The sequence below is a fragment of the Rhinolophus sinicus genome, chromosome 14 (genome assembly GCF_057876585.1).
Source record: "Rhinolophus sinicus isolate RSI-liver-muscle chromosome 14, RSI-T2T, whole genome shotgun sequence".
Lineage (NCBI taxonomy): Eukaryota > Metazoa > Chordata > Mammalia > Chiroptera > Rhinolophidae > Rhinolophus > Rhinolophus sinicus.
Window position 1 is genome coordinate 29,744,743 of NC_142514.1, and position 24,822 is coordinate 29,769,564.

At 43.6% G+C, this 24,822-nt stretch overlaps 1 protein-coding gene across 3 annotated transcripts in view; it reads left to right on the forward strand.

The window, feature by feature from the left end:
• The first annotated feature begins 10,624 nt into the window (after positions 1 to 10,624).
• RIMKLA (ribosomal modification protein rimK like family member A) overlaps positions 10,625 to 24,822 on the forward strand; it is a 29,005-nt gene continuing 14,807 nt past the window's right edge. The window contains exons 1-2 of one of the 3 annotated variants that reach the window (XM_074334525.2): positions 10,697 to 10,977; positions 22,720 to 22,780. Coding sequence is in view for 1 of the 3 variants with exons in the window: in XM_074334524.2 (XP_074190625.1) it covers positions 10,815 to 10,977 (163 nt within the window). In the remaining 2 variants the exon portion in view is untranslated. Of the gene's footprint in view, positions 10,978 to 15,236; positions 15,257 to 22,719; positions 22,781 to 24,822 lie in introns of those variants that run through there. The other 2 variants (XM_074334526.2, XM_074334524.2) reach the window with 2 other exon arrangements.

Here is a 24,822-nt window from a genome sequence, read left to right on the forward strand (position 1 = left end):
CAGAATAACTGGTTCAGGGGTAAGCCAATCAAAATTCTTCATGCAGGTAAAAGAAAAGGCACCTGGCCTTCCAGATAAAGAGTATTGAGAACATGAATGGAGGCCATCTTCTCTGCCATGTGGCAGAAGTTATCTCTTGTAGAAGAGAATTGGGTCAACACATGGAAGAAGCAGAGTGAGACCAAGAGAAAGAGAAAGAAAGGAGTGGGGAGAGATTGAAAGAGTGAGAAAAACCAATTTGGAAAATGTATATTAGTCCTTAGATCTAGTTGTGACTGAAGTCTACTCCTAGACTTCCAAGGATCGTGAGCCAGCACACTCGCTTTTTGCTTCCTCTGGTTTAAATTGGATTTCTGTCACTTGTAAATGAATGACTTCTCACTAATACAGGCAGAGATACTTGGAAGGGTTCTGAGCTCCTGAGCTTTGCAGGTAGGACCTATCTCTAACTCGTAAGTGAACTTTTGGAGTTGGGAACCTTAAATTCATTACAAATCGCCAATACATCTTTGTCTCATCAAGAACACTAGAGTTACCTATCTCTCAGTTCCCTGGATTTTGCCAAGGTTTTTTGATAGTTTGACTAAATTCCTGACTTTTTATGGCTAAATCTCCTTGCTTCTGAGCCATTGCTTTGATACGCAAAAGGACAGATTATGTGGCTGACCAAATAATCTATCTGAACTGGCAATTCTGCCTCACTGAACAATTATTAAAGTTGTAGCAAAAGAGAAAGATGTTATTATTCCTAAGATCTTACTGGTAAATCCTTTTGTAAAATAAAGAATATTTGCAAAATGAGTAACCCTCTCAACATATTGGTTTTGTATACTCAAATATGAAAGTTTTTAAGATATATATGTATATATATATATATATATATATATATATATATATATACATATATATCTTTGAGATATATATGTATATATACATATATATTCTAAAGATATACATGTATATATACATATATATCTTAAAGATATATATGTATATATATCTTTAAGATACATATACATCTATCTATCTATCTATCTATCTATCTATATATATATATATATATTCCAAAGAAACTCTATAGAAATTACATTTGTGACAAAGCTGAGAATGCATTCCCATCTTGGACTAGTTAGCTTCAAGCAGAAGGTACCAACCATGCTTATTAATCCTAACATTGGCAAATTCATTCACAAGTCAGGCATGATAGAGCCTCAGCAGGATGAACCAGTGATGCGAAGGGAAAATGGGCAGAACCCACTGAGAGCAGAACGGGGGGAAAATGACCTAGCTAAAGGGTTATTTGTCAGTGTCCCATGACAAGGAGTAAGCCAGGACTGAAATCCAGCTGGTCTCAGTATCAGGGAGATAGTACCTAACAGGTAAAGCCCAGCAGCTGAAAGGTCCAAGATCAATGGCAGCAAATGGCAATCACACCTTAGTTCTGGGTAGCAGCCAGCACCCAGGGGGTAATAAAAACAGGTCTTGGGCTCCTCAGAGGCAGGAATTCTCAAGAGCTAGCAAGAGGATCAGGATTATAGACCAGCAGAGGTCTTAGGCTAGTGCTTCCATTTAAATAGGAAAAAGAATGCCCGCTTAGCCACATGGCCCCCATTACCGGTGAAAGCTACAACTCATCTTGGAAAAAATGCTACTTGAGTTGATTCTAGCAGGCAAAGAAAGGTGAGAAAGGTTTACCATGAACAGTCACAGAGGTGAGACACAGAAAAGCATATAGGACATTTCAAATAATTAGATATTACTAAGGTGGAAAGCCAAAGGTCCACAGGGTCTCTTATGGTATGCTAAGCAGTTTCCCCACGTAGGGATAGGGAGGTATGGTGGAAACTGCTCATCATCCCCATCTCCACTTCCCCCCTTCCTTTTAGTAATAGAAACCCTGCTCTCCCCCACTGTTTCAGCTGGACAGACACCTATCCACTAAGGGAGTATATATACGCTCCAGCCTTCCTTGCAGCACATGTGACTACGTGATCAAGTACTTGGGATGCGAGTGGACGTGAGGAGTATAATATGCACGTTACATCATTAAAAGGCAGACACTTGCTCTCCACTTTCTCTTTCTTTTCTCTCTCCTTCCAGAGGTCTGGAACACAGAGTGGCCAAGAAAGGCAGCCTTAGACATGCCAACAGTGCCCACACCCTGGAGCAGGTGGTACACTAACATAAAAGGAAGTTGGGTCCCAGGATGAGCACATGGAGCAGAGCTACCTCTTCATCCTGGGTATCCATCTTACTGGACTATAAAAGTGAGAGAGACATAAATTTCTTGTTCAGTCACTGTCTTTCGGGGTTTCTTTGTTCTAGCAGCATAGCCTATACCCTATGTGGGAGGAAAGAAAAGATAGTGTTACGCTTCTAAATATCATTCCTGACTTGGTCAGAAATGGCTAAGGAACTAGGAAAGGCTGAGACAACAAACGTCTGTCTTTAATGATTATAGCTGAGTGAGTCTAGCTAGGGTTGGCAGAGAGCAAGGCAAGCGATTCTGTAGCCTTGTCTCAAGATAGGGAAAGCCCTTTGAAAACTACAAACTTCTACCTGGTTCTGGGAGCCAAGTTCATTTAAAGCAGGACAGCAGTCAGCGACAACCTAAATGTGTCGCTTGCACTCTGCCCTGGAAACCTATGTCCATTGTCCTCTTCAAAACTGGACTCAAACACGCTTCCAATGAAGACCTCGTTGACTAACCCCACTTAGTCATTCTGTGTTAATTATGTTTGCAAAAGGGAAAAGTTCTTTGTAATCCTCTACTTCCTCAAGAGCATGGGTCCTTTCATTGAAAAACCGTCTGTTTTGCTAAACACAGTAATTTGTCATGGATGCAAGTTTGGAAGTAGAAACTGGGATAAAATGCATTCCTCCAAATAAAGAAGGATTGAGGAATCTGAAGGGGCCCTGGGAGGGGGAGTTGAGAGCAGCAAGGCTGGAGGTTGGGGAATGGGGTGGGAAAAGATCCTCACTGGCAGACTCAGAGAGAGAGTACTAGAGGGAAAGAGGCGCGTTGTAGGTGGGATTTCCAAGCGAATTGCTGCAGTCTGCATGATGTAAATCATGTCTCCCCTTCAGTAAATTCTGCCTTGTTCACTAAGACCCTGGTACGAGAGGGTATACAGTGTGTGAGCTTTAATTAGAGGAGGGAGAAAACTGGTATCTGAATTACACACGTAGCATAAACAGAAGAAACTAGAGCAAGGAAAGTGAGAGTCAGTACCAGTCATTAACTATTCTAGAATTTCAGATACCTTTCTTTGGTCATTATAACTTTAAAATGATGTATACTGGATTGTCATAATCTGAGAGTTACCATTTACCCAATAATTACGGAATGCCCATTATTGGCATAATAATTGCTAGCAGTTGTGAATTGTTTATGAGGATTCAGAAATGGAGAGCTTTCTTCTAGCTGAGAGTAGGGTGAATTTTAGAGAATGTAACATAGAAGTTGTATTTGAGTTGGGCCTTTTTGGTTTTTTTTTAAACCTTGAGCTGGGTCTTTTTGTTTTGTTTTATTTTGTTTTGTTTTTAAAAACCTTGAGTTGGGTCTTGACAAGTCAATAGGAATTGTTCATACAAGACTTTTCAGAAGGGAACAACATGGACAATCTGACAAAATCTAAAGTCACACAATTTTTTTCAATAAATACTTATCAATATCTACTGTGTGCCAGGCATCATGCTAAGTCCTAGGGATTATGAAGATGAATTTGGCCTCATAGGCCTCTGTTAATACAACTGCAATTTTTCTATTCATTCTGTTATTGGTTTGCCACAAATAACCGGGTCTTTCTTGGCCACTTTTCTACATGACCAGTTTTTCTCTCTTGAATCTATGTGTATGTGCTACTTCTTTTGCTCTTTAAATGTACTACTTTCCATTTATTCCAGTGCATTTTAACCTGCTATTGGTGTCCATTTCTCTGATTTACTGAGGTCAATTGAATTTTGATCTTCGATATACTTAGCACACCCATTTGCTTGGGATCGTATGTAACATTTACGAAGACTTGCACTTGCTTTCCACTGTCCAGACCCACATCTCAATACCCTTTATGCCAATATATAGTGAAGGTTAGGACTAAAACAAGACTAAACAAGAAATATGGCCCCAGAATCCCAGGTTACAAAAACTTAGTATATCTGTAATTGACCACAGTTTTGTCAACTGAAGTTGCAATGCTGTCTCTGAAATGATAGTCATAACTGTTAACAGCAGATATATACCCACCACATGTAGAAACAGTGACACATATGCATTGGACCCCGTTCTTGAGAGGCTTTCAGTCCAGATAATAAGGCATATAGATCAAGCACATGCATTTGTTTGGCAGGGCACTTTCCTACCCCTCTTCCTAATGGATTAAGAGAGAACAAAAGTGAGAATGTGGGAGCATAGGAAGAAATTCCCTTCTCCTCTGCCCTGTCTTCTTACTGGCTACCTTCAGAAGGAAGAAGTTGCTAATCTGGTGAGTCAGAGCCCAGGACATTCATTAGTTCACATTTTACCAGTAGTTGGGGTCACCAGTGGTTGAAAGGTCACATAGCCACATGTGCTGCTTCTGCTCCCCATTGCCTGCTAAGAGGCTCAGCCCAGCCTCCATTCAGGACAAACTTAGATGAATAAAGGTGGTCTGCTTTGCAAATCTGATCATTTTCCCCTCTTTGTGCAGGCATGCCTACACATTCTAGTCCCAAAATTTAGAGGATGGAGGGGGAACAGGGAATAATGAAGGTTTATTTCAGCCTTAAACATAAGCCATGGGATTCAAACTCAGTCTTTTGGCAGAGTTCTGTTCTAGAAGTTACTGGGTGCTAGCTCAGCTATGAATAAAATGATCCTTTAATTTCTATTGCAATCTCTTTCTTGTGTATAGTTCCCTTGGGATCCCTAGGGAGAGGATGATTAGCAGAGCAAGATTTGGCTATTTCTGGTCCTCAATCATGGCAGACAATATTGTTGGTTTCACAATTTTTTTCTGCCTTTCCTGGGGAAGGATTATACTTCCCTACCCCACTGACGTCAGACTATGCCAGGTGACCTTGTTCTTATGAAGAACATGTGAGCAGATCTAACAATATCGGTTCCAGGCAGAAGCATTAAGAGACAGGATACGATTCACCTGACTGCTATTCCTCTTACACGAGACCAGCATTGTTCCAGATAAAGGTTGCTCTATCAGCGTGGGTCCTGGCATTCAAAACAACCTAGAATACAGCCACGCTGATCTGCAATGAACATGTACAGTATTATGAGAAACAAAACTTTGTTGTTATAAACCACTTTGGAATTACCTGTTACTGCAGCCTACCCTAGCTTATTCTGACTGGTACATGTACTTTCTTCCCATCTGCATCAAACACCATTGTTTGCCCTCCCAACAACTATTCTCCATTCCTCCTAAGAGAACCCCAATTTTGCCCAGGTATTCACCTCATTCTACATCTGCTTGAAGGAGGACATTCTTATTCCCAGCCACAGGGAGTAAATCATAATTAATTTAAGACATTCATGATGAATTCATACTCCTTACTGGTGGTGACTGATTCAGGTGTGGGAAGTCTGCTTGAGGGCTCCTGAGACAGGTTTTTCCTTGATAATAAAAAGAGACATCTGGGAAGAAACAGTCTCTCCACTTCTGCTGGACATGGTGTGTATACATGTGTCCACTAGAATCGTGGCAGCCATTTTTAACTACGAGGAGCACTAGCCTAAGGATGTCAGAGTGAAAAACTGGAAAGAGTCTGCGTCCCTGATAACGTTATTGAGCTGTTAAATGAAATAACTAGAGCTGACCTAGCCTTAGATTTCTTGTTACATGAGATAATACATTTTTTGTTATTGTTAAGGACAGCTGAATCTGGAATGGAGGAAAAAGAATGAGTTTAGCTTTTAGAACATTGAGGTGATGGCAGAACAGCATCCTTTTGTACCGGTGCAGCTCAGGAGATATCAGGGTTAAATTTGAATTTGGAAGTTATCTATGGAGAAATATTACATAAAGTAATACATTTTAGAAAATAATGCTCTATCTGGGGTAGTACCTCTGTGCTTGAGGAATTTCGGTAATATAACAAAACATTACCCTATACAAATGTAGCCACTTCCTAATTGGATATGCCATTGTCTCACTTCCTCACTTATGAGTCATTCTAGAAAAGGGATATCAGGGGTGGTAGCAACCTCCTAGAGAGGGAGAGAAAAGATAGTGAGGAAGTGATTATAACATCTGGATCCTCAGGTCCTGATATCCTCAAGCCTGGGTTTTGGGGATCTTGGTAGCCATTTGCATATGACTTAAACATTCTAGTCTGTGTAGACGACTATGAAAATGGGTTGTAAATAACTTCTAAATTTACTGATTCTTATATACAAACTATCATTCCAGGAAATTATGGTTCTGATCTTATAGACCTCCTATGTATGATACTGCAAAAGCCCAGTAGGAAGCATTAGGGTCAAGAAAATATATACCATGGGATATCAAGGAAATGGTCCATATAGAGGATAGAGCCTCTAGTGTGCAAGTTGATCTGTGGTTAGAAGAGAGTTTTGAAAGTTACTAATCCATAAGGCACTAGGTTACTGTTACTTTAAAACATGGGGGAGTGGGGGTGGGGGTGGAGATTGTGCAACACAAAAGGATTTACTTAACATTGCTTGAAAATAATTAAATTTTTAAATTCTGGATTCAAGAGAGACAACCAAGATGGCGCACTAGGTAAATGCTATGTTTACCTTCTGTCACAACCACATCAAAATTACAACTAATCTACAAAACAACCATTATTGAGAATTACTTAAAATCAAGCTGAACCAAAGCTTTTCAACTAAGGACATGCAGAAGAAGCCACCACCAGACTGGTAGGAAGGTCAGAGACATGGCACAGGCTGGTCCCACACCCACGTGTGACCATTAAAGATTGGGAGGGCTATTTCGGCTGTTAGGGTCCCCCCCACCCCCTAAAGGAGTGGGAGACGCCAGCCCCACCCCAGCCCAGGGTTCCAGTGCCGGGGAGAGAAGTCCCCATAATTTTTGGTTGTGAAAAACAGCAGAGATTTTGACTGAGTGAGACTGAGTACAGCTGCACTCACAGGAGCTCCTCCTAAAGGGACTGTACGTGGACTTACCCACTAGTGGAATCACTCATTCTGAGCTCCAGTGCTGGGGCAGCAGCTGGAAAGAAGGCAGGGACATATGGTGGAAACTGAGTTGTCTGGATTGGGACGGGGGGTGGGGGGGGCGGGGCTGGAGAGGCGGCTTTCTCCTGGATGGAGGAGCTGGCAGAGGCCATTGGTTCTTTGTTGAGCCCTCCCCATTCCCGGTGAACACAGGTGGCCGCCATTTCTGACTCTCTGCCATTTGTTCACCCTGCCCTGGTGAGTTGAGACCTGGCCCTACCCAACTTTCGGGCACACCCAGGCTGCTTTCAGTGGTTTTTTCATGCAGACCGCTCGCCTTAGCTCAAGCTGCAGACTTTCCTATGATTTCTCAAAGGTTTGAGGAACCCAGACAAGCAGCATCTGGCTTGAGCGTGTCCTGTACCTCTGCCTGAGCAGCCCTAAGCTGGCATTAGTGGCAGCTGGCCTTGGTTTGCAGATTGGCCTCTCAAGGTGCTTCCAAGCACAGCACAGGCAGCAGACATCTGTGGATTTCTTTCTGGCTCCTGCTAGGTGGAGCACGGGCTGTGGCTGAAGTAGACCTACAGTAGATCCCCTCCAAGGTGGTCCTGGGGCTAGCACCCTCAGTGGCCAGCTTCAAAATGAACTGGAGCATCATCTAGCCATCTCCAAGTATGACACACCCAAGGCGCGGATTGGGCAGGCACTGGAGTCCTGCTGAGGCAGATCCTGCTCTGTAGGATCAGCCCCTGCACAACAGCTCTTCCACTGTAGTCAAGGCCAGTCCTCACAACCAGTGAGCCCAATGGTCAGTCCCTCACAATGATGTGCAATTATCAACCAAGGCACAACCTACACAAGGGATGCATCTGGAGTGTGTGTGGCTCAGGTGACCAGAAAGACTGCGCTACTGAACCCCACAGCACACCTACTACATAAGGTCACTCTACTAAGACCAGAAGACATAGCAGCCCTACCTAATACATAGAAACAAACACAGGGAGGCAGCCAAAATGGGGAGACAAAGAAACATGTCCCAAATGAAAGAACAGAACAAAGCTCCAGAAAAAGAACTAAGTGAAATGAAGATAAGCAATCTATCAGACACAGAGTTCCAGACACTGGTCAATGATCTCATAAAAATGGAGATGGAAACCACAAAAAGAACCAGTCAGAAATAAAGGATACAATAATGGAAACAAAGAATATATTATAGGGAATCAACAGTAGATTAGATGAAGCAGAGGATCCAACCAGTGATGTAGAAGATAAGATAGCAGAAAACACCCAACCGGAACAGCAAAAAGAAAAAGAATCCAAAAAGTTGAGGAGAGTTTAAGGGGGCCTCTGGGACAATATCAAGTATACCAACATTCACATTATAGGGGTACCAGAAGGATAAGAGAGAGCGCAAGGAATTGAAAACCTATTTAAAGAAATAATGACAGAAAACTTCCCTAATCTGGTGAAGGAAATAGACATACAAGCCCAGGAAGCACAGAGAGTCCCAAACAAGATAAACCCAAGAGGCCCACACCAAGACACATCATAATTAAAATGCTAAAGGTTAAATACAAAGAGAGAATCTTAAAAGCAGCAAGAAAAAGCAGTTAGTTACCTACTAGGGAGCCCCCATAAGACTGCCAGCTGATTTCTCAACAGAAATTGCAGGCAAGAAGGGAGTGGCATGAAATATTCCAAGTAATGAAAAGCAATGACATACAACCAAGATTGCTCTACCCAGCAAGGCTGTCATTTAGAATTGAAGGACCGATAAGGAGCTTCCCAGACAAGAAAAAGCTGAAAGAGTTCATCACCACCAAACCAGTATTACAAGGAATCTTAGAAGAACTTCTTTAAGATGGGAGAGGGGTTAAGGACGGGTGAAAGGGGAAGGGATTAAGAAGTACAAATTGGTTGTTACACAGTAGTCATGGGGATGTAGAGTATAGCATAAGGAACATAGTCAATAATATTGTAATAACTAGGTAAGGTGCCAGATAGGTCCTAGATCTATCAGGGTGATAGATGGGAATGCGGTTGGGGTCAGGATGAAAAAGGTGAAGGTGCTAAGAAATACAAATTGATAGTTAATACAGTATGGGGAATATAATCAACAATGTTGTAAAGATCATGTAAGGTGCCAGATGGGCACTGGACTTATCAGGGGGATGACGTCATAGACTGTGTAGATGTCTGACCACTGTGCTATACACTTAAAGAGCTGAAGTAGAATAATATTGAATGTCATTTATAACTAAATATATAGATATATATTCACAGGATATGGAGTACAACATAGGGAAGAGAGTCGATGGTATTGTTACAGCTACATAAGATGTCAAAGGGGTAATAGCTTAGGGGGTGGCTTATCACTTTATGGGGGGTTTAAATGTCTATTACATTGCTCTGTACACCTAAAACTAATAAAAAAAGAAAAAAGGGAAAAAAAGTCTAAAATTTTGTTTAGACAGAACCTTTCTACAGGTACATTTAGTGGGTAAATGCACACACTTACATAATATTTACAGTGAAGCCTATATCTTATTTGAGACATCTTACCACATTTCTAAGTTGTCATTGCTGGGCCTGCCTTGAAATTACTTTTGATTACTTAAGCCAAAAAAAAGGACATATTTTAATGAGCTGGAAGAGCAAATGCAGTCTCAAATGACGGCTAACTTCAGTCTTGCAGTTATTTAGAAAGGAAAATCTGGCTTCAAACATTGTTGTTTGCAGGCAGATTCTGCAATTGGCTAGGACCAAGGATGGTGTTTAAAGATGACTCAGTTGCATGGCCTGAGGGGGAAGACCAGCCACTGGTCCATCTGACTAAAATGAGTCTTGGATGCGCTTTCATCACATTGAAGTTCGACAGGCCTAGAACCGCTACAGACTAGGAGGGGGTGTCCAGTGTAAGAAGACCTGAGATCCTAAGAAATGTATCTTCAAATAATCTGAACGGGAAAGGGCTAAAACCGAACTTTCCCTCAACCTCCACCTCCAGCTCCAGGCCAAGATTCGGGCGGAGAATTCCAAGGCCAGGGTGTAACTGGGGGACTAGCCAGGTGACCTTCGCCAGGCCCCGGAGTCCCTTTTGGGACGTCCCCGAGGCCCTGCCGAGACTCTGTAGGGGACCATCAGTGAACGCAGGCCCCGATGCTCGCGACCACCTTTGAAACGCATCGCGCTGGCCGCTGCGCACCATTAGCCCGTCAGCCGGGACATCCATCCACCCCACCCGGCCGCCGCCCCGGGCCCTCGCGCTTCCGCCGCCCCAAGCAGCCGGCAGCACCGCGCTCCCCGGGGTCCAGGGCAGGGGTGCCCTCCTTCAGCCGCGCCGTCGCCCGCCAGCGCGCGTCTCGGGGGCCCCCGCCCGGATCTCCTCCCCTGCATGCCGCAGGCCCCGGGCCCCGCCGCCCCTCCCCGGCGCCGCCCGCCGAGGCCGCCTCTGCAGCTGGCCGCGCGGCCGGCCCGCGCCCGCCACCGCGCGCTGATTGGCTGCCCGGGGCCGGCGGCGGCGTTGAGTGGCCGGCAGATTCGCTGGGTCAGGGCTGCAGAGGCGCCTGGCGCACCGGCGGGAGCGGAGCCGCGGCGCGCGCTCGCCCGCCTGCCCGAGCCAGTGATCCGGGGAGCCCGGGGGTCCGCGCGGCGCCGCGCCGCCGTCCTGGCCGCCATGTGCTCCCAGCTCTGGTTCCTGACGGACCGGCGCATCCGCGAGGACTACCCGCAGGTGCAGATCCTGCGCGCCCTCCGGCAGCGCTGCTCCGAGCAGGACGTGCGCTTCCGGGCGGTGCTCATGGACCAGATCGCCGTCACCATCGTCGGCGGCCACCTCGGTAAGCGTGACGAGCCCCGGGAGGGCGGGGAGGCGCGCCTGGGTCCCGGAGAGCCGGTGGGTGGGCGCGCGCCCCCGGGCCTCCCCCAGGCAAGTTCGGGCCCCTGAAACCAGCCTCTCCCGCCCCCCGCCCCCCGCCCCCCCCCCACGAGACCTCTGAGTTGGAGAAAGCGCCTAACCTTGAGAGCTTCCTTTGACCACCACCATCTGCCTTGAGGCCAAGACTTGAGAATGAGAGTTAATTTACTTAAGGGGACTTTGTTTTAGGAGGAACTCGAATTTACCTGAAACCGCCTGGAGGTCCAAGGAAAATCAAGCTGCTAACATCGAATTTGCAAATTCTGCTTGCATCGGTAGCCTGTCAGTTTAGATTTATAGCAACCCACGTTACATTTACAAAATCGCCATTACAGTGAGTGTTTTTAAAAGTTTCCCAGGAGTGTGTAAGCGTCAGTAATGCACTACCTAGAATATTATTCCCAAACTAGGACCTACATATGGGGAGAAATCTGACAAAGATTGGAATCGCTTCTTGCATGTAAAGTGGAAGACTAGACCTTCGATGGGTTTTCTTTATACTGATCCTCCGCCCTAAAAGTGTTGAATTCTGATTCCAGAAAAGCCAAGATTTCAGGTACAGACCATTCTGGCCTGATTTCTCCACTGCTGTGTCCAAGAGACTTTTGGGTGAGGCAAGGTTATCATTTGTCACCCTGACTTCCAAAGGTTAATCATGCTTTTAGGTATTTTTAATTATTCTTAACACAAACACCTCCTGAGTTAGGAATCTGTGGTTTAGGAACTTACCCCTGGCTTGCAGCCACCACTGGAGGTCCCCAGCCACTCCAGCAGCCTCTAGGACTCGAAGGGGTCTGGGTCCAATTCAGGGTGCTTCTTGGGATACCATTCATATTATTTCAACCAGCCCTTCTGAAATAAGCTCATAATTTGTTAATTCTTTTAATTTGTTAATTCTGAACAGGTTTCTTACAAATGAGATTTTGAATATGATCTGGTTCTAAGTAGAATATATCTGTTCTAGATGTTTCATCCAAAAATCTATCTAAACCCTTCATAAGTAATACAAGATTGTATAGTCTGTTGGAGAAATACACTACAAACATTAAGAGTCTTACATTTAGTCCAAAACAGTGTCAGTCAACCATAAAGGGTAGCATCTCTCTTTCCTTGACTTGCTAAAACTCAGGTAATGTAGAGCTAAATTCTTGAACAGGGAATCTGCAGACCTGGACTCTTATTACAGCTTTGCTGCTAACAAGTATCTTGGCTTTGACTTAGCCAAGTCACTTTATGTCTTTCAATCTCAGGTTTCTTGTTTATAAAACCAAGGGCTACGGTTCCTCCGGCTCTAAAATTCTGTGTGTCAGTAACATACTTGCATGGGGGAATCTGTTCTATTTTACTAGATGTAGACCTAGTACATACGAGTACATCTTCCCAGCCCCACGGTTGGTTTGTTTGCTCTTCATTTTCTTTCTTTATTTATTTTACAGCTTGTAAAGAAAGATACAGTAACCAAAATTTCACTTCATGTTCCTGTTATAGATGCATCACGCTTGCTGTGAAAGAGAAGGGCGATGCTCTCTGTTTTGTATCTAAAACCCCATTTTAAAGAATCAGCTCCAGAAAAAGACAAAATTAAATAGCAGTGCTGCAGGAAACATTTAAACCCTTTTGTTTAATGTCTTAAAATTTTGCTGAATTCATGTGTAAATGTATCTCAGTCAATTCACAAACCAGGAGTTACTTCTTTCAAAACTTCAAGAAAATGTACGTAGTTATTTGCCTGGTCAATGGAGAAATTGAAAACAGGTATTTTTTGATGCATTTAAAAAAATTTTTGTTAATTCACACGTATCACAACACATAAATCTAACAGATCATTGTTTCTGCCATCTAAAGCAGCCAAAAGATTTATTTGTTGTGGGGTGGATTAATTAAAACACAAAGACCCTGAGAAGAGTGAGTTCGTTTGCTTTGGGACAGAGACTGGAATAGTGCCTTGTACATAGTAGCCACTCAAATATTTTTGCATGAATAAAGGTTGTGGGCTCTATTTCCCAGTTTCCTCTGTAGTCAAACTATAGAAAACCCTTGGCAATTTGCAAACCCAAAACATGCCTCTGAAAAAAAGTCTAGGATTTGCTAGCTTTGAAATACAGAAATAGATAAAGTAGTATTGGTGCTATTTCCCAGTTGAGAATTATAGAATGTTAGAGCTGGGAAGGACTCTGAGGTCATCCATTCTAACCCCTTCGTTTTACAAATGAAGAAACTAATGCTCAAAGAGATGAAGTGACTTGCTCAGTGTCATCCAGCTACTTAGCAAACCCACAGTTAAAAATCTGAGATCCTAATTCCCAGCCCAGTGATATGGAATAAGGACCGTATGCTTTGGGATACCTGCAACCTATAGGACCTTTCTCAGTAGATGTGGAATTCAACTGAATTGAATTACATTGAGGCTAGACAGTGATTTTGCAAAGTAATTTTATGTTTAGAAAGTAAAGGTACCACCTTTCCCGCCTTTATGCTTTCATTCCTGTCTATTTGTTCTTGAGATTAGCAAAGGAGAACGTGAAGGAGTCAGTTTAGGGCAGGGATGGGCAGTGCCTCAGAAGGTGGCTTAAATTCTTTCCTGAGCATCTCTCTGCGGTGATTACTGACTGGGAGCCCAAATCCAGAGATAAGAATTTCAGGTTGTTATCTGGAAATAGGATTCAGACAAGAGATTTAAAGACTGCAGTTATTTGAAGAATAATGTAAGTAAACTGAAAATGCGAGCTTTATGGTTATTATTTTTAACCTTGTGATCTACCCTCCCCAGCGTAGATTTGGGAGACTACTGGGAAAAGTGGAATGACCTTCAGTGACTGGAGCAATCCTGAAGAAAACACTTCCCCTTCACCTTTCTGCTGGATGTACATTATGAGAATCATATCCATCTCCATTTCCTTCTTAGAAAACAAGTTCTTCGTTCAACAAATATTTACTAATTATTGTCAACTCTGGGAATAAGATGGTGGTGAATGTGGCACCAAAATGCACATAATAATAGTCAAAGTAAAATATATGTACTGTTTATTAGGCACCAGGCACATAAGATCTAGGTTCTTTTTTGCATATTAACTCTTATAAACATCAGTAACAGTGTCTGGGCTAGCAATGAGGACCAGTAGTAATTCTGGTCTCAGCAGAACCAGAATTTCTGTTTCCTCTCTTCCACTCCACCCCATGCTTCAGTCTACACTGACTTTATCCTTCCCCTTGCACTGAAATTCCCTCTGCCTGAGACGCCCATCTGCTCCAGCTCCCTCCCGGGTGGTAAACTTTTATTCATCCTTCACACCCAGCTCAAGTCACTCATCCTTATAAAGTCTTTCTTGAACTTCCTACCTGGCCCCAACCAGTCTCTTTCTTCCTTCTGCCGAATAACATTACACTTAACCTTTTAAAATAGCATTCATCATATTTTATTGTAATTTATCTATTTACAGAGTTTATCTTCCCTTTCCCCCTAAATGACTGGGGAATCCTCAGACGTATACTCCATAATGGTACACAGTAGGCCTTTAGTTAATGTTTGTTGGATGACTGAGTCAAGTGCCTTAAAGGTTAATTTGAAGTATACAAAATTTTGACTGTAGTTACCTTCCGTGTTTGGAAGATTGTGATTAGGTGTGTAAATTCTTTTGTGATGAGCCATTATAGGAGGACAGTCATTAGTGTAAATTAAGTTATTTGACCACCCACAGGTCTTTATGATTAACTGTCCCAAAAGACAAATATAGTCACAAACTCAGGAACAGATACCAAGACAGAAAGAGAAAAAAAAAATGAGTCTGACTGGGCAATAAGGGTGTGTTATAGTTTGTCTCTTAGGAGCTAAATGATTCAGCATTCCTTTACTTTCAGAGCAAATATTTGGTGGCCGTATGGCAATTTCTAGGTCAGGTTCTTTAAATTAAGGTGTTCTGGGATACTTTTACTTGGTTCTTTGTAGCACTTAGGTGAATAAGAATCGGGGGATTCTAACTAAATTTATATGAGGAAATGGTCTTATTGCAGCTCTCCAAAAGACAGCAGAGGCCTCGTGGAGAAAGGATGGACTCCCATTATTGTGCAAGAAGACACTAACAGTAAAGGATACCGTGCTCACCTTTGTGCATGGAAGTTGATCTTTAACCTCAGTCCTTGCTAAAGGCCTGTGCTTGACACCCTGTAATCTGAATAAACCACCACACAGCACTAGTGGAAAGGTGAGAGAGTGGGTGAAGCACCTACAATATAATATTTCCAAACTGACTTGGGCGCTGAATGGATACACTTTACGCCATGGGACCACATTTGTATCTGTGGGCTGACCTCAAGGACTGAGGATCGATTGGATGTGTATTTTATTTTTATGTTTCTAACAATAGTTTTTAGAGACACTTCGTGAACTGTCTTGGGAAGAGTTCTAGAACCAGCAGATAGGGACCCTTACTGGATCTCAAAGCCCTTAGAGATTTCTGAAGCACCTGTTGTTGCTTCCGTAACACTTTCACCAAATTTGTTAGGATCTCCTGGTGGAAGGGATATAGCCATCATCAGAGAGGTCCATGGCATCCCCATCCATCCCTACTTCTCTCTCCAGTTACTCCTGTTACTAGCGGGCAGTCCGCTGACATCCAGGTACGTCAGCGCTAGCCTCACCTCGCTCCAGCTCCTCTTTGGCCACCTTACTTCCCTGAGAGACTTCACCTTAATTGGGGTTTATATTGTTTTAACACAAGCCTATAACACATCTGAGATTCTCCATCAATTTCTATGTGATCCTTCACTCTTAAAAAGTAGCTCAAGACTCCACTAGGAGGAAGCGATAAATTTCAATTACTTTGCATTGAGGAATTAACAGGGGTAATGGTTCTTCATTCTTGTATCTTTATTATTATAAACACTTGAATATCTTTCAGGTGTCTTAATTTCACAGCAATCCTATTCATTTATTTATTTCATTCAACAAATATTAATGGAGCACTTCCTCTTGCCAGACATGGCGCTAGGGCCTGGCGATAGAATGGAGACTAAAAATACACACAGTCTCCACCATCGTTACTATGATTTCATTCGTTCATTTAGCCAACAAATATCTGTTGCCTGCCTACTATGTGTGAGGTACTGTTGTAGGCACCAGAACAAAACAGGCAGAAATCCCTGCCTCTTAAGGAGCTTGCATGCTAGACGGGGGATCTGGAATACAAATAAGGAAAGTAACATATCTAGTATGTTGGTGAAAGGGCTTAGGAGGAAAAAAGCAGGGAAGGGCGATAGCACGTTTTTGGAGGTGGAGGAGGGGATTGCAATTTTAGATAGGATAGCTGGGGTGGTCCTCACTCAGAAGATGATGCTCAAGTAAAGATGTGAAGGAGGTGAGGAAGCAAGCCACTTAGATACCTGGAAGTACAGTTGGTTAGGCAGGAGAGAATAGCAAGGAGACTAGTGTGGCTGGAGCAGAGTGAGCCACGGGGCGAGCATGAGGCGAGAAGGACAGAGGGGAGCATGCAGACGGAACAGATATGTAGGCCTTATGGGTCATGGAAGGACTGGCTTTTACTCTGGATGAGCTGGGAATCCACTGAGCGTTTTGAGCAGAGGCATGACAGGACCTGCCTTATGTGCGCAGGGTCAGTCTGGACACGGTGTTGAGAACAGACTGATGGCAGCTACGGTAAAAGCAGGGAGACCACTTAGGAAGTTTTTGCTACAAATCAGGTGAGGGATGATGGTTGGACTAGAATACTTTCAGGAGAGGAGGTGAAAAGTAACTACATTTCAGATGTAAATTGAAGACAGAGTTGTCAGGATTTGCCTACTGGATCATATGTTGGGTGTGCAGGAAAGACTAGTCAAGGTGGACTCCAAAGTGTTTGGCCTGAGCAGCTGGAAGAATAAAGTTTGCCATTTCCTCATGTGGAAAGGATGTGAGAGGAATAGATTTGGGTAGGTGGTGAGGCTCAGGACTCAGTCTGTGATGCCCATTGGACACCCAAGTGGAACTACCACGTGGGCAGTCAATCGTATCGATTGGGATTCAGCGGAAAGCCCTGGCCTGAAGATATCAAAAGTAAGAGCCTCTCCTTATACCTATCAAGAGAGTGACTATGGATAGAAAAGAGAAGAGGCCCAAGGACGGAGCCTAGGGCACTTCAATGTTTAGTGGTGGGGAGAGGAGGAGAAGCCAGCCAAGAATCCTGAGTGAAGGAAATGAAGAAATCCAGGAGAGGATGTTATCCCAGAAGCCAAGTGGAGAAGGTATTTCAAGGAGATGTGGTCAGACTGTTGCTGGTAGATCAAGTAAGATGAGGACGGAGAATTAACCATTGCATTTAGCAATGTGGGTCTTGCATTAGTGACCCTTATAAAAGCAGTTTCGGTGAAATGATGGAAACAGCGAATATAAACACTGTCTTAGGATTCTTGTTACAAAGAGAAGGTGAAAATGGGTTGATAGCTTTCTATGGACTAAAATGTGTCCCCTCCCAAATTCATACTATATTGAAGCGCTAACCACCAGTATGATGATACTTGGAGATGGGTCCTTTGGTGGGAAATTAGGTTAAATGAGACCATGAGGGTAGGGTTATATAGGATTAGTGCCCCTACAAGAAGTGACCAGAGAGCTTGCTCTCTCTCTCTCTCTCTCTCTCTCTCTCTCTCTCTCTCTCTCTCTCTCTCTCTCTCTCTCTCTGCCATGTGAGGATACGGCAAGAAGCCAACTGTCTGCAAACCAGGAAGTGGGCTCTCACCAGAGCCCGACTGCTGGCACCCTGATATCAGACATCCAGCCTCCAGGACTGTGAGAAATAAACATCTGTTGTTTAAGCCACCCAGTCTGTGGTACTTTGTTATAGCAGCCTGAGATGACTGAGACGTTGCCCGAAGGGAAATGGGTTTGAGAGGCTTTCTTGACTGAAGGGAGAAAAACAGCATGGTGTATGCTGGTGTGAGTGATGCAACATAGAGAGAGAAATTGATGGTGTAGGAATGAGTGGTGAGTTGCTGGAGCAGTGCTGTCAGTGAGCGAAAGGCTTGGGATCAATTGCGTATTTCAAGGAGTTGGTTTAAGCTAGGAGCTCGGACACTTAAGCCATTATGAGAGAAAGTACCCTATACAGCATAGGTGCAGGGAGGTGGGTAGATGTTCTGGTGTGAGCTTATGGAGAAGTTCTTTTCTATTGCTTCGGTTTTTCTCATTGAAATGGGAAGAGTGAGAATGCAAAGGAGAGAAGAAGTAGTGAAAGTTTGAGGCAAGAAGAGAAATTGTTGAAATAGTTATCTAAGGTTGTGGGAGAGTGAATGGATTAGGGAAATGTAATGCTTGCCAGGCAGCAATAAGGATGCCCTTGAAATCAGTCAGCAGGTTTGTGTGTTTTTTCTCCAGACAGGTTCCGTTGCACAGGAGGGGATACAAAGTAGGCAGAGTTAGAGCAGTCTAACCAGGGCTGTGGTTTAGCCGAGCAAGACATGGGTGCAAGGATTTGAGGGTTTAGCTATGGAATTTAAATAGGGTAAGAGGGGAATGAGAGTATGAAGGAGATGAGGGACAGTGAAAAGATGGGGGATCCATGTATGGAGTTCCTGGTGGGGTCAAAGTATGGCTGGTGTTGGGGTGCTAAAGGGACTAAGCTGGAAAGATAGGAGACACTGGTTGGAGATTGGAATTATGGTGAGTGCATAAAGTCTAGAACCTTACCGGAAGTGGTGCCTGAGGTGGGTGGTGGACAAGATCCTTGGAGGAGAGGAGGTCAAGAAACTGAGGCCTGGGCATTGGAAGAATGCTCCATCCGAATACTAAAATCACCAATATCTGTGACAGCGTGGGAAAGTCAGTGAGTCAGGAGCTAAAGCTTCGAGGACAGAAGGGAGTGACTGAGTCCTTAGATGACTTGCACAAGTGGGGTGATGTAGTCTTCATGAGAGTCAGGCTGGGTGTTCTCAGGTGAGAGAAGGAGAATGGTCTGGAAGCCACACTAAGGAGCACATCTCTCCTACCACTCGGCCCAGTCATCCCAGGTGCGAGGGAGGGAAAACAGCCACAACTTGGGAGGGCTATTGAGGAAGCAGTGTCACTGGGGAGCGCCAAGGTTCAGTGGGACTCCGAAAAAGAAGGTGAAGGGAACACTCACTGAAAAGGTTGAGAGTAGGGGATTCGCTGGTTGCCCATCAAGCCCCCGAGGGCACAGTGCAGAAGGGAAGGAGTGGAAGGCGAGAGTAGATAAAGCGAAGTCAGAGCCAGGTGGGGCTTACAGTCCAGGGGAATGACATGGCCTTGGAGACTGGAGTCTTGAGTGACTGGTATGAGAGGAATGAAGGGCTTGATGAGATTTCAGTTCGCAGCTGGAGGAAAGATGGTGGGGTGGGGTCAGGTAGGGGAGGGAGGAAGCTTTCCCAGTTCTGGGACCCTTCCATTTTACAGAAGAGGAAACAGATCCTAAGGGATTTCTGTGTCTTGCCAAGCTGTTAAATGACAGCAAGGAATTACATCGAGTCTCTGACTTAGAGGCTAGTACTTTATACACTCTTTCATCTCATGTGGTCTCAACTTCTCGAAATGACTTTGCAAATAGGTTAGCCCCCAAGATAGTTCTGAACTCAGTGCTTGCACTATTGATTTGTTTCTGAGAGTTAGACATTATGCATTTATGAGTTTTACACATTTCTTCTGAGCCCTGAGGCACCATGAGTCAACATCTTCTTTCTGAAACTGTCCTTCATTCTCCCTCAGAAGTAATCACCTAACTGCTCCCTCCTCCTTTGCTGTCACTGTACACTGATCTATATGCCTGCTAGAGCACTTCTCACATTTGGCTGTCATAGGTCACCTCCTCTCCCCACCCTCTGCCCAAACCAGATTGATTACTCTTCTTAATACCTAGGTGCTCTGCACAGAGCATCAGTGGCATTAATCACAGGTGTGTTGTCTCTCTTAAATTCCAGGCATATTGTTTGTTTGACTCACATGCTTCAACCCCCCATTCCCAGCCATTAAGATGGTGCCTGTTCCTTGGCGGTCAGTGGCTTTCACATGTCCCTTCTGCTCTTACCATGTGATGGCACTGGGGCCCCACTTCTAACCACCAGCGCCCAAATCTCTGTCTGAGGGCTTTCCCCTGTCACAGGCGCCCGCTTAGTCTGCACATGCATGACAAGGCAGGAGGGCCAGGGATTGAGCAGCTCTCAACCAAGGACAGAGTTGGTATATGAAGTTATAACTCCCCTGCTCCCTCGCCCTGCCCCTCGGGTGGGATAACTGGTGTGTACACTGAACCATTGTTTATTGTTCTGTGGCGGGGGTAAGCCCCAGGTGCGGATGTGCTCGCTCGCTCACTGCTAACACACCCTTTATTGCCTCATTCCCGTCTCTACTCCCCAGCCGGTGTTTCCTGACATTACCACCCTAAGAGTGAACCTCTTGCACTTGAGTCCTTGTCTCTGGGAATGCTTCTGGGGAAACCCAAAGTAGGTGCTAAGTAAATATTGGCCGAATGAATGCATGAAACAATAAACGTGTGTTGAGTGAATGAATGAATGCATCTATATCTTTCTCCATAAGGAGACTGTAAGCTCCTGGTAGGCAGAGACCACCTACGTAGTTCATCTCGGTATTCCTGCTTAGTAGTGTGTCTGACTCATCCTGACAGTTCAGTAACGCTTGCATTGAATTAGATGACCTCAAAGTAGCAATTGGTGGCCACATAATGACTGCGGGTTTTAATGAGGTAGAAGTGAGATTTCTTTGGGCATTGTAACAAAGAACTTTAAAAGGGAAGGAGGAGTGGCGATGGCATCTACTTGTTAAGAATAAAAATACCTTCCTTATGAGAAAATGCGGAGCGTAGGGTAGAAAGAAACCAGGGAAGACCTGGAGAGTGAGCTGAGCCAGATCATATTTCGGATGACACATCTTCCTCATAACACAACAAGGTAATGTGAAGTCCTTAATGGATTAGCCACTTACTTTATTTATAGTATTGATTCCGTTGTGACAACTTTCAGAGCTTTGCTCCCAGCCACTGCTGTTACCTGATCCTGCTAACATATAATGGTTCTAAAAGCCGCTGTAACTGAGGTCCTTGCTTTTTCTCATGCTCGTGTCCCACTATATTTCTTCTGCTTGCTTTGTACGTGAAGGACTTTTCTAGCATACTAGAAGTCAGTTTAGTTTTGAAGCTCTCTTTCATGAAGCTAAGGGTGTATGTGTGTGTGCACGTGCATGGGTGTACCGTGTGCACAGGTTGGGAGGGTGGTGACCCATTATGTATTCGGTCTGTGTAAATGCAAAGACTGTTCCAGTCAGATCTAGTGCAGGGATCCATATTGCAAGACACCTTTCGTTTAAATAAGAGAATACGGTAAAAGTGAAAGTTCTTAGCGAAGTGCCTGAAACAACTGATGCTCAATAAAAATGCCAAAGTCAGAGCTGAAGGACTGTATCTTTCATTATTCCTCTTCTTCTTCCCTCTGTTGAAGTGAATGATTGAGAACGGTTTTTAATTTTCAGAGCTCTGTTTTCCATTAACAATTTACTTCTAAACCTATTTCTCTGTATATAGATTATATTATAAAGTGCATTTCTTTGCTGTTGTACATACAAATACAAGTCTAGTTTTATAGAATTAACTGAATTTAGCCTGATATATAGAAAATAAAAACAGGCTCAATTCTTTGGGAAAAGTTACTCATTTTTCTATGTTGTTTTTAATACATGAAAATATTTCCTATATAAATAATAGAGAGTTTAAAAGGAAATCAGAACATAATTACCCATGAAAGTAGATTATTCTTTGTAGAAGTAATATGGAGAAAATATTGCTGTGGTTTCAAAAAGTTGACTTAGACTAGGTTGGGTCTTGGTCACTGTACTAACTCGTTTGGGGTCTGATTTTTTTTTGCTACCTTATTAACCTGTCTGTTAACAGAGTGATCATATTAATTTTTAAAAAAACAAAGTGGTTTGAGGCTAAACAGTAAATTTCAAGCTCAATCTAGGAATCTGGGAGACCCCAAATATCCCAGAAGCAACTCAGCTCCCTTCCCCTTGCTGTGCCCTGTAGGTCAAGGTGATCGCTACTCAGAGCACTAGGGCACTTAAGCTAATGAAATCCCTTGTGATTCGAGGTCATGAGGGCTTGCGATTGTTGAGGGGTTACCTTCCATTCAGACAGCCCTACCCTCCCTGATGTCTTGCGTCAGCTCTTCATTCCCTTGGCTTGCAGTGGAAATGTTATGATCCCAGGAAAGGCGACACAGTAAGGTCCGTCCTGTAGTAAGTTTATCAGAGATTACTTCAGTGTTTGAAGGTCTCAGAATTCACTGACAGGTTTGCCAAGGGCTCGCCTTAAATCCATGTTGATCTTGGCCACATCTGTGTGGCACTGCTGTCTCCACTGAAGCCACAGGGAGTGGCAGCCTCTTGCCCACTCTAGAAATGGTGGTTTAGACTAGGTTTAGACAGCAGAGGACGAGAATGAACAGGGGGCAAGTTACCCAGAGCAAGGATGCCAGAGCTGTGTCAATGGGCAGAGAAGTTAACTGGTTGTGTGTGCACCGTATCCCTAAACGTGTTATGTCCCTCTGCACAGAGCTGGGCAGCCAGCACAGTCAGAGAGCAGACCTGTCTAAACACTTGTAGAGCCTTTCCAGCCACACTTTAACCCATTCCATTCTTCATTTATTAAAGGCTTCAGTTGGAATGAGCCAGGCCCAAAGATTTTCCTTTGGAGAAGAGAGATGAAGTCCTGGTAAGACTTCCTAGGTCTATGTGAATCTGCTTGTTGAGGCTGACCTGTCTCTGTCCACTTGTGGTTGGTATTTCCAAAAATAATTGAATTCTTTTCTTCGCATTTTGAAGTGTAACTGTTTGTCTGTGGTCTCATGTTGGGATTTAAAAGCCAGATGTTTCTGCTGCTTCTCGTTTCTCTAGGTCCCTTTTCTGTTGCAAAGCTGTTTTTCTCATCAGGTGGTACAAATCTCCATCAATGCCCCTACCTTGCTTAGTAGAATGTCTGTGCAATGATAATGCCAGCGCCTTACATATGTATAGCACTTTATAGTTTCAAAGCATTTTTGCATATATTATCTCATTATGTAATGCTGTCCTGGGCTGTTGCTTTTTTCCCTAAGTGTTCTGTATTTACTCACCATTTGCACCAATTTGAATACTTTTCTTTTTTTTAAATTTTTATTGGGGAATATTGGGGAACTGTGTTTTTCCAGGACCCATCAGCTCCAAGTCAAGTCATTGTTTTCAATCTAGTTGTGGAGGGTGCAGCTCATTGGCCCATGTGGGAATCGAACTGGCTACCTTGGTGTTATAAGCACTGAGCTCCAACCAACTGAGCCAACTGGCCACCCCAATACTTTTCTTTCTTCTGTCAATTTTGAGGATACTGCACAGGGCTTGCTTTTTATCCCCTTTCGTATTATTTTCCACAAGAGCTACAAGTGGCAAAGGAAAAGACATATAAATGATACTGTTTTCTGATGGCAAAGTGAGGGTAACCTGAATGCTGCTTATAAGTGATTCTGAGAATTATGTTCCATTTCCTTGCATTCACACTATTGGCAGAAGTACTAAAAACAATTTATCTTAATGATTACACCTATTCCCTTTTTTTAAATAGGTGAAACAGCTCCTAGACTGGGGGGAAGCTATGCAAATTAGGTCCATACAGTAGTTTTATGTGTGTGGGGGGGTTGTTTGTTTGCTTGCTTTTGTTTTGCTTTGCTTTGCTTAAAGTTTTTGTATTAATATTATTCATGCCACAATGGAGACATAGTAATTTCATTAACACCTTTTGTTTTCTTGGAATTATATGGTTGTACAGTATATCACTTATGAAATAGAAGGTGCTTTAGCCTAAAGCCTATAAGATGCTTCTGAAACTGTGTTTCAAAGGTATTCTTTAGAGCATTGGGAAACTCTTTTAAGGTTCACTAAGGCAGATCAAGTTATTCTCATTGCCCTGCCTATCCCATTTTATGTCTCCATCCTTCCATCCCCAACTGTTGGGTGCACCATAGATGCCTAAGTAAGTAACTACTTACAGTAATACAAAACACAGGATTTCGGGGTTGAAAGAGACCAAGCAGGCTGCTGTGAGCTTATCTGACCCTTGCATCCCTTCTGTGTCATCTTCAGGTGACCACTGAGCCTCGGCCCATTCCATCCTAAGGTAGTGCAAAATTGTCCCTTTTGCTGAGCCCCAAACTGTCTCCCTATAGCTTCTGTACAAATCAACAAACACCAAGGGCCTGTCATGCACCAGGCACTGTTCTAGAGGCTGGAAATACAGGAGTGAGCAGACAGAACCATGCTTACGGATCGCTCTGTCTCTTGGGGTCACAGAAGATAAGCCAAATAGTCCTTCTGCGTGGATACCTACAGATACTTGGAGACTTCACTCCCGTTCCTCTGGGGCCTCACTTTAAGCTAATAGTCGGTTCATCCAGTGTAATACAGATATAAGTGCTTTCGCTATATGGATCAATCGTCTTTGGATGCAATCTAGTTTTCTTTAAGATTGAATTGATTTTTAGTAGATCGGTGTTTTTTTTAAGTTTTTTTTTGTCCAAAGGTAATGTACATTTGGAGACCGTTTGGAAAATATAGATAAGTATAAAATAGGAAATCACCAATAGTCCCATTATCCCCTGTTAAAATGTTGGTATATTTCCTTTTAGCCTTTTCTAACTTGTATTTATAATTTTGTATCCTTTTTTTCACTTAACATTGACATTTTTGCATTCATTGTATCCATAAAAATTATTTAAATGGTTATAT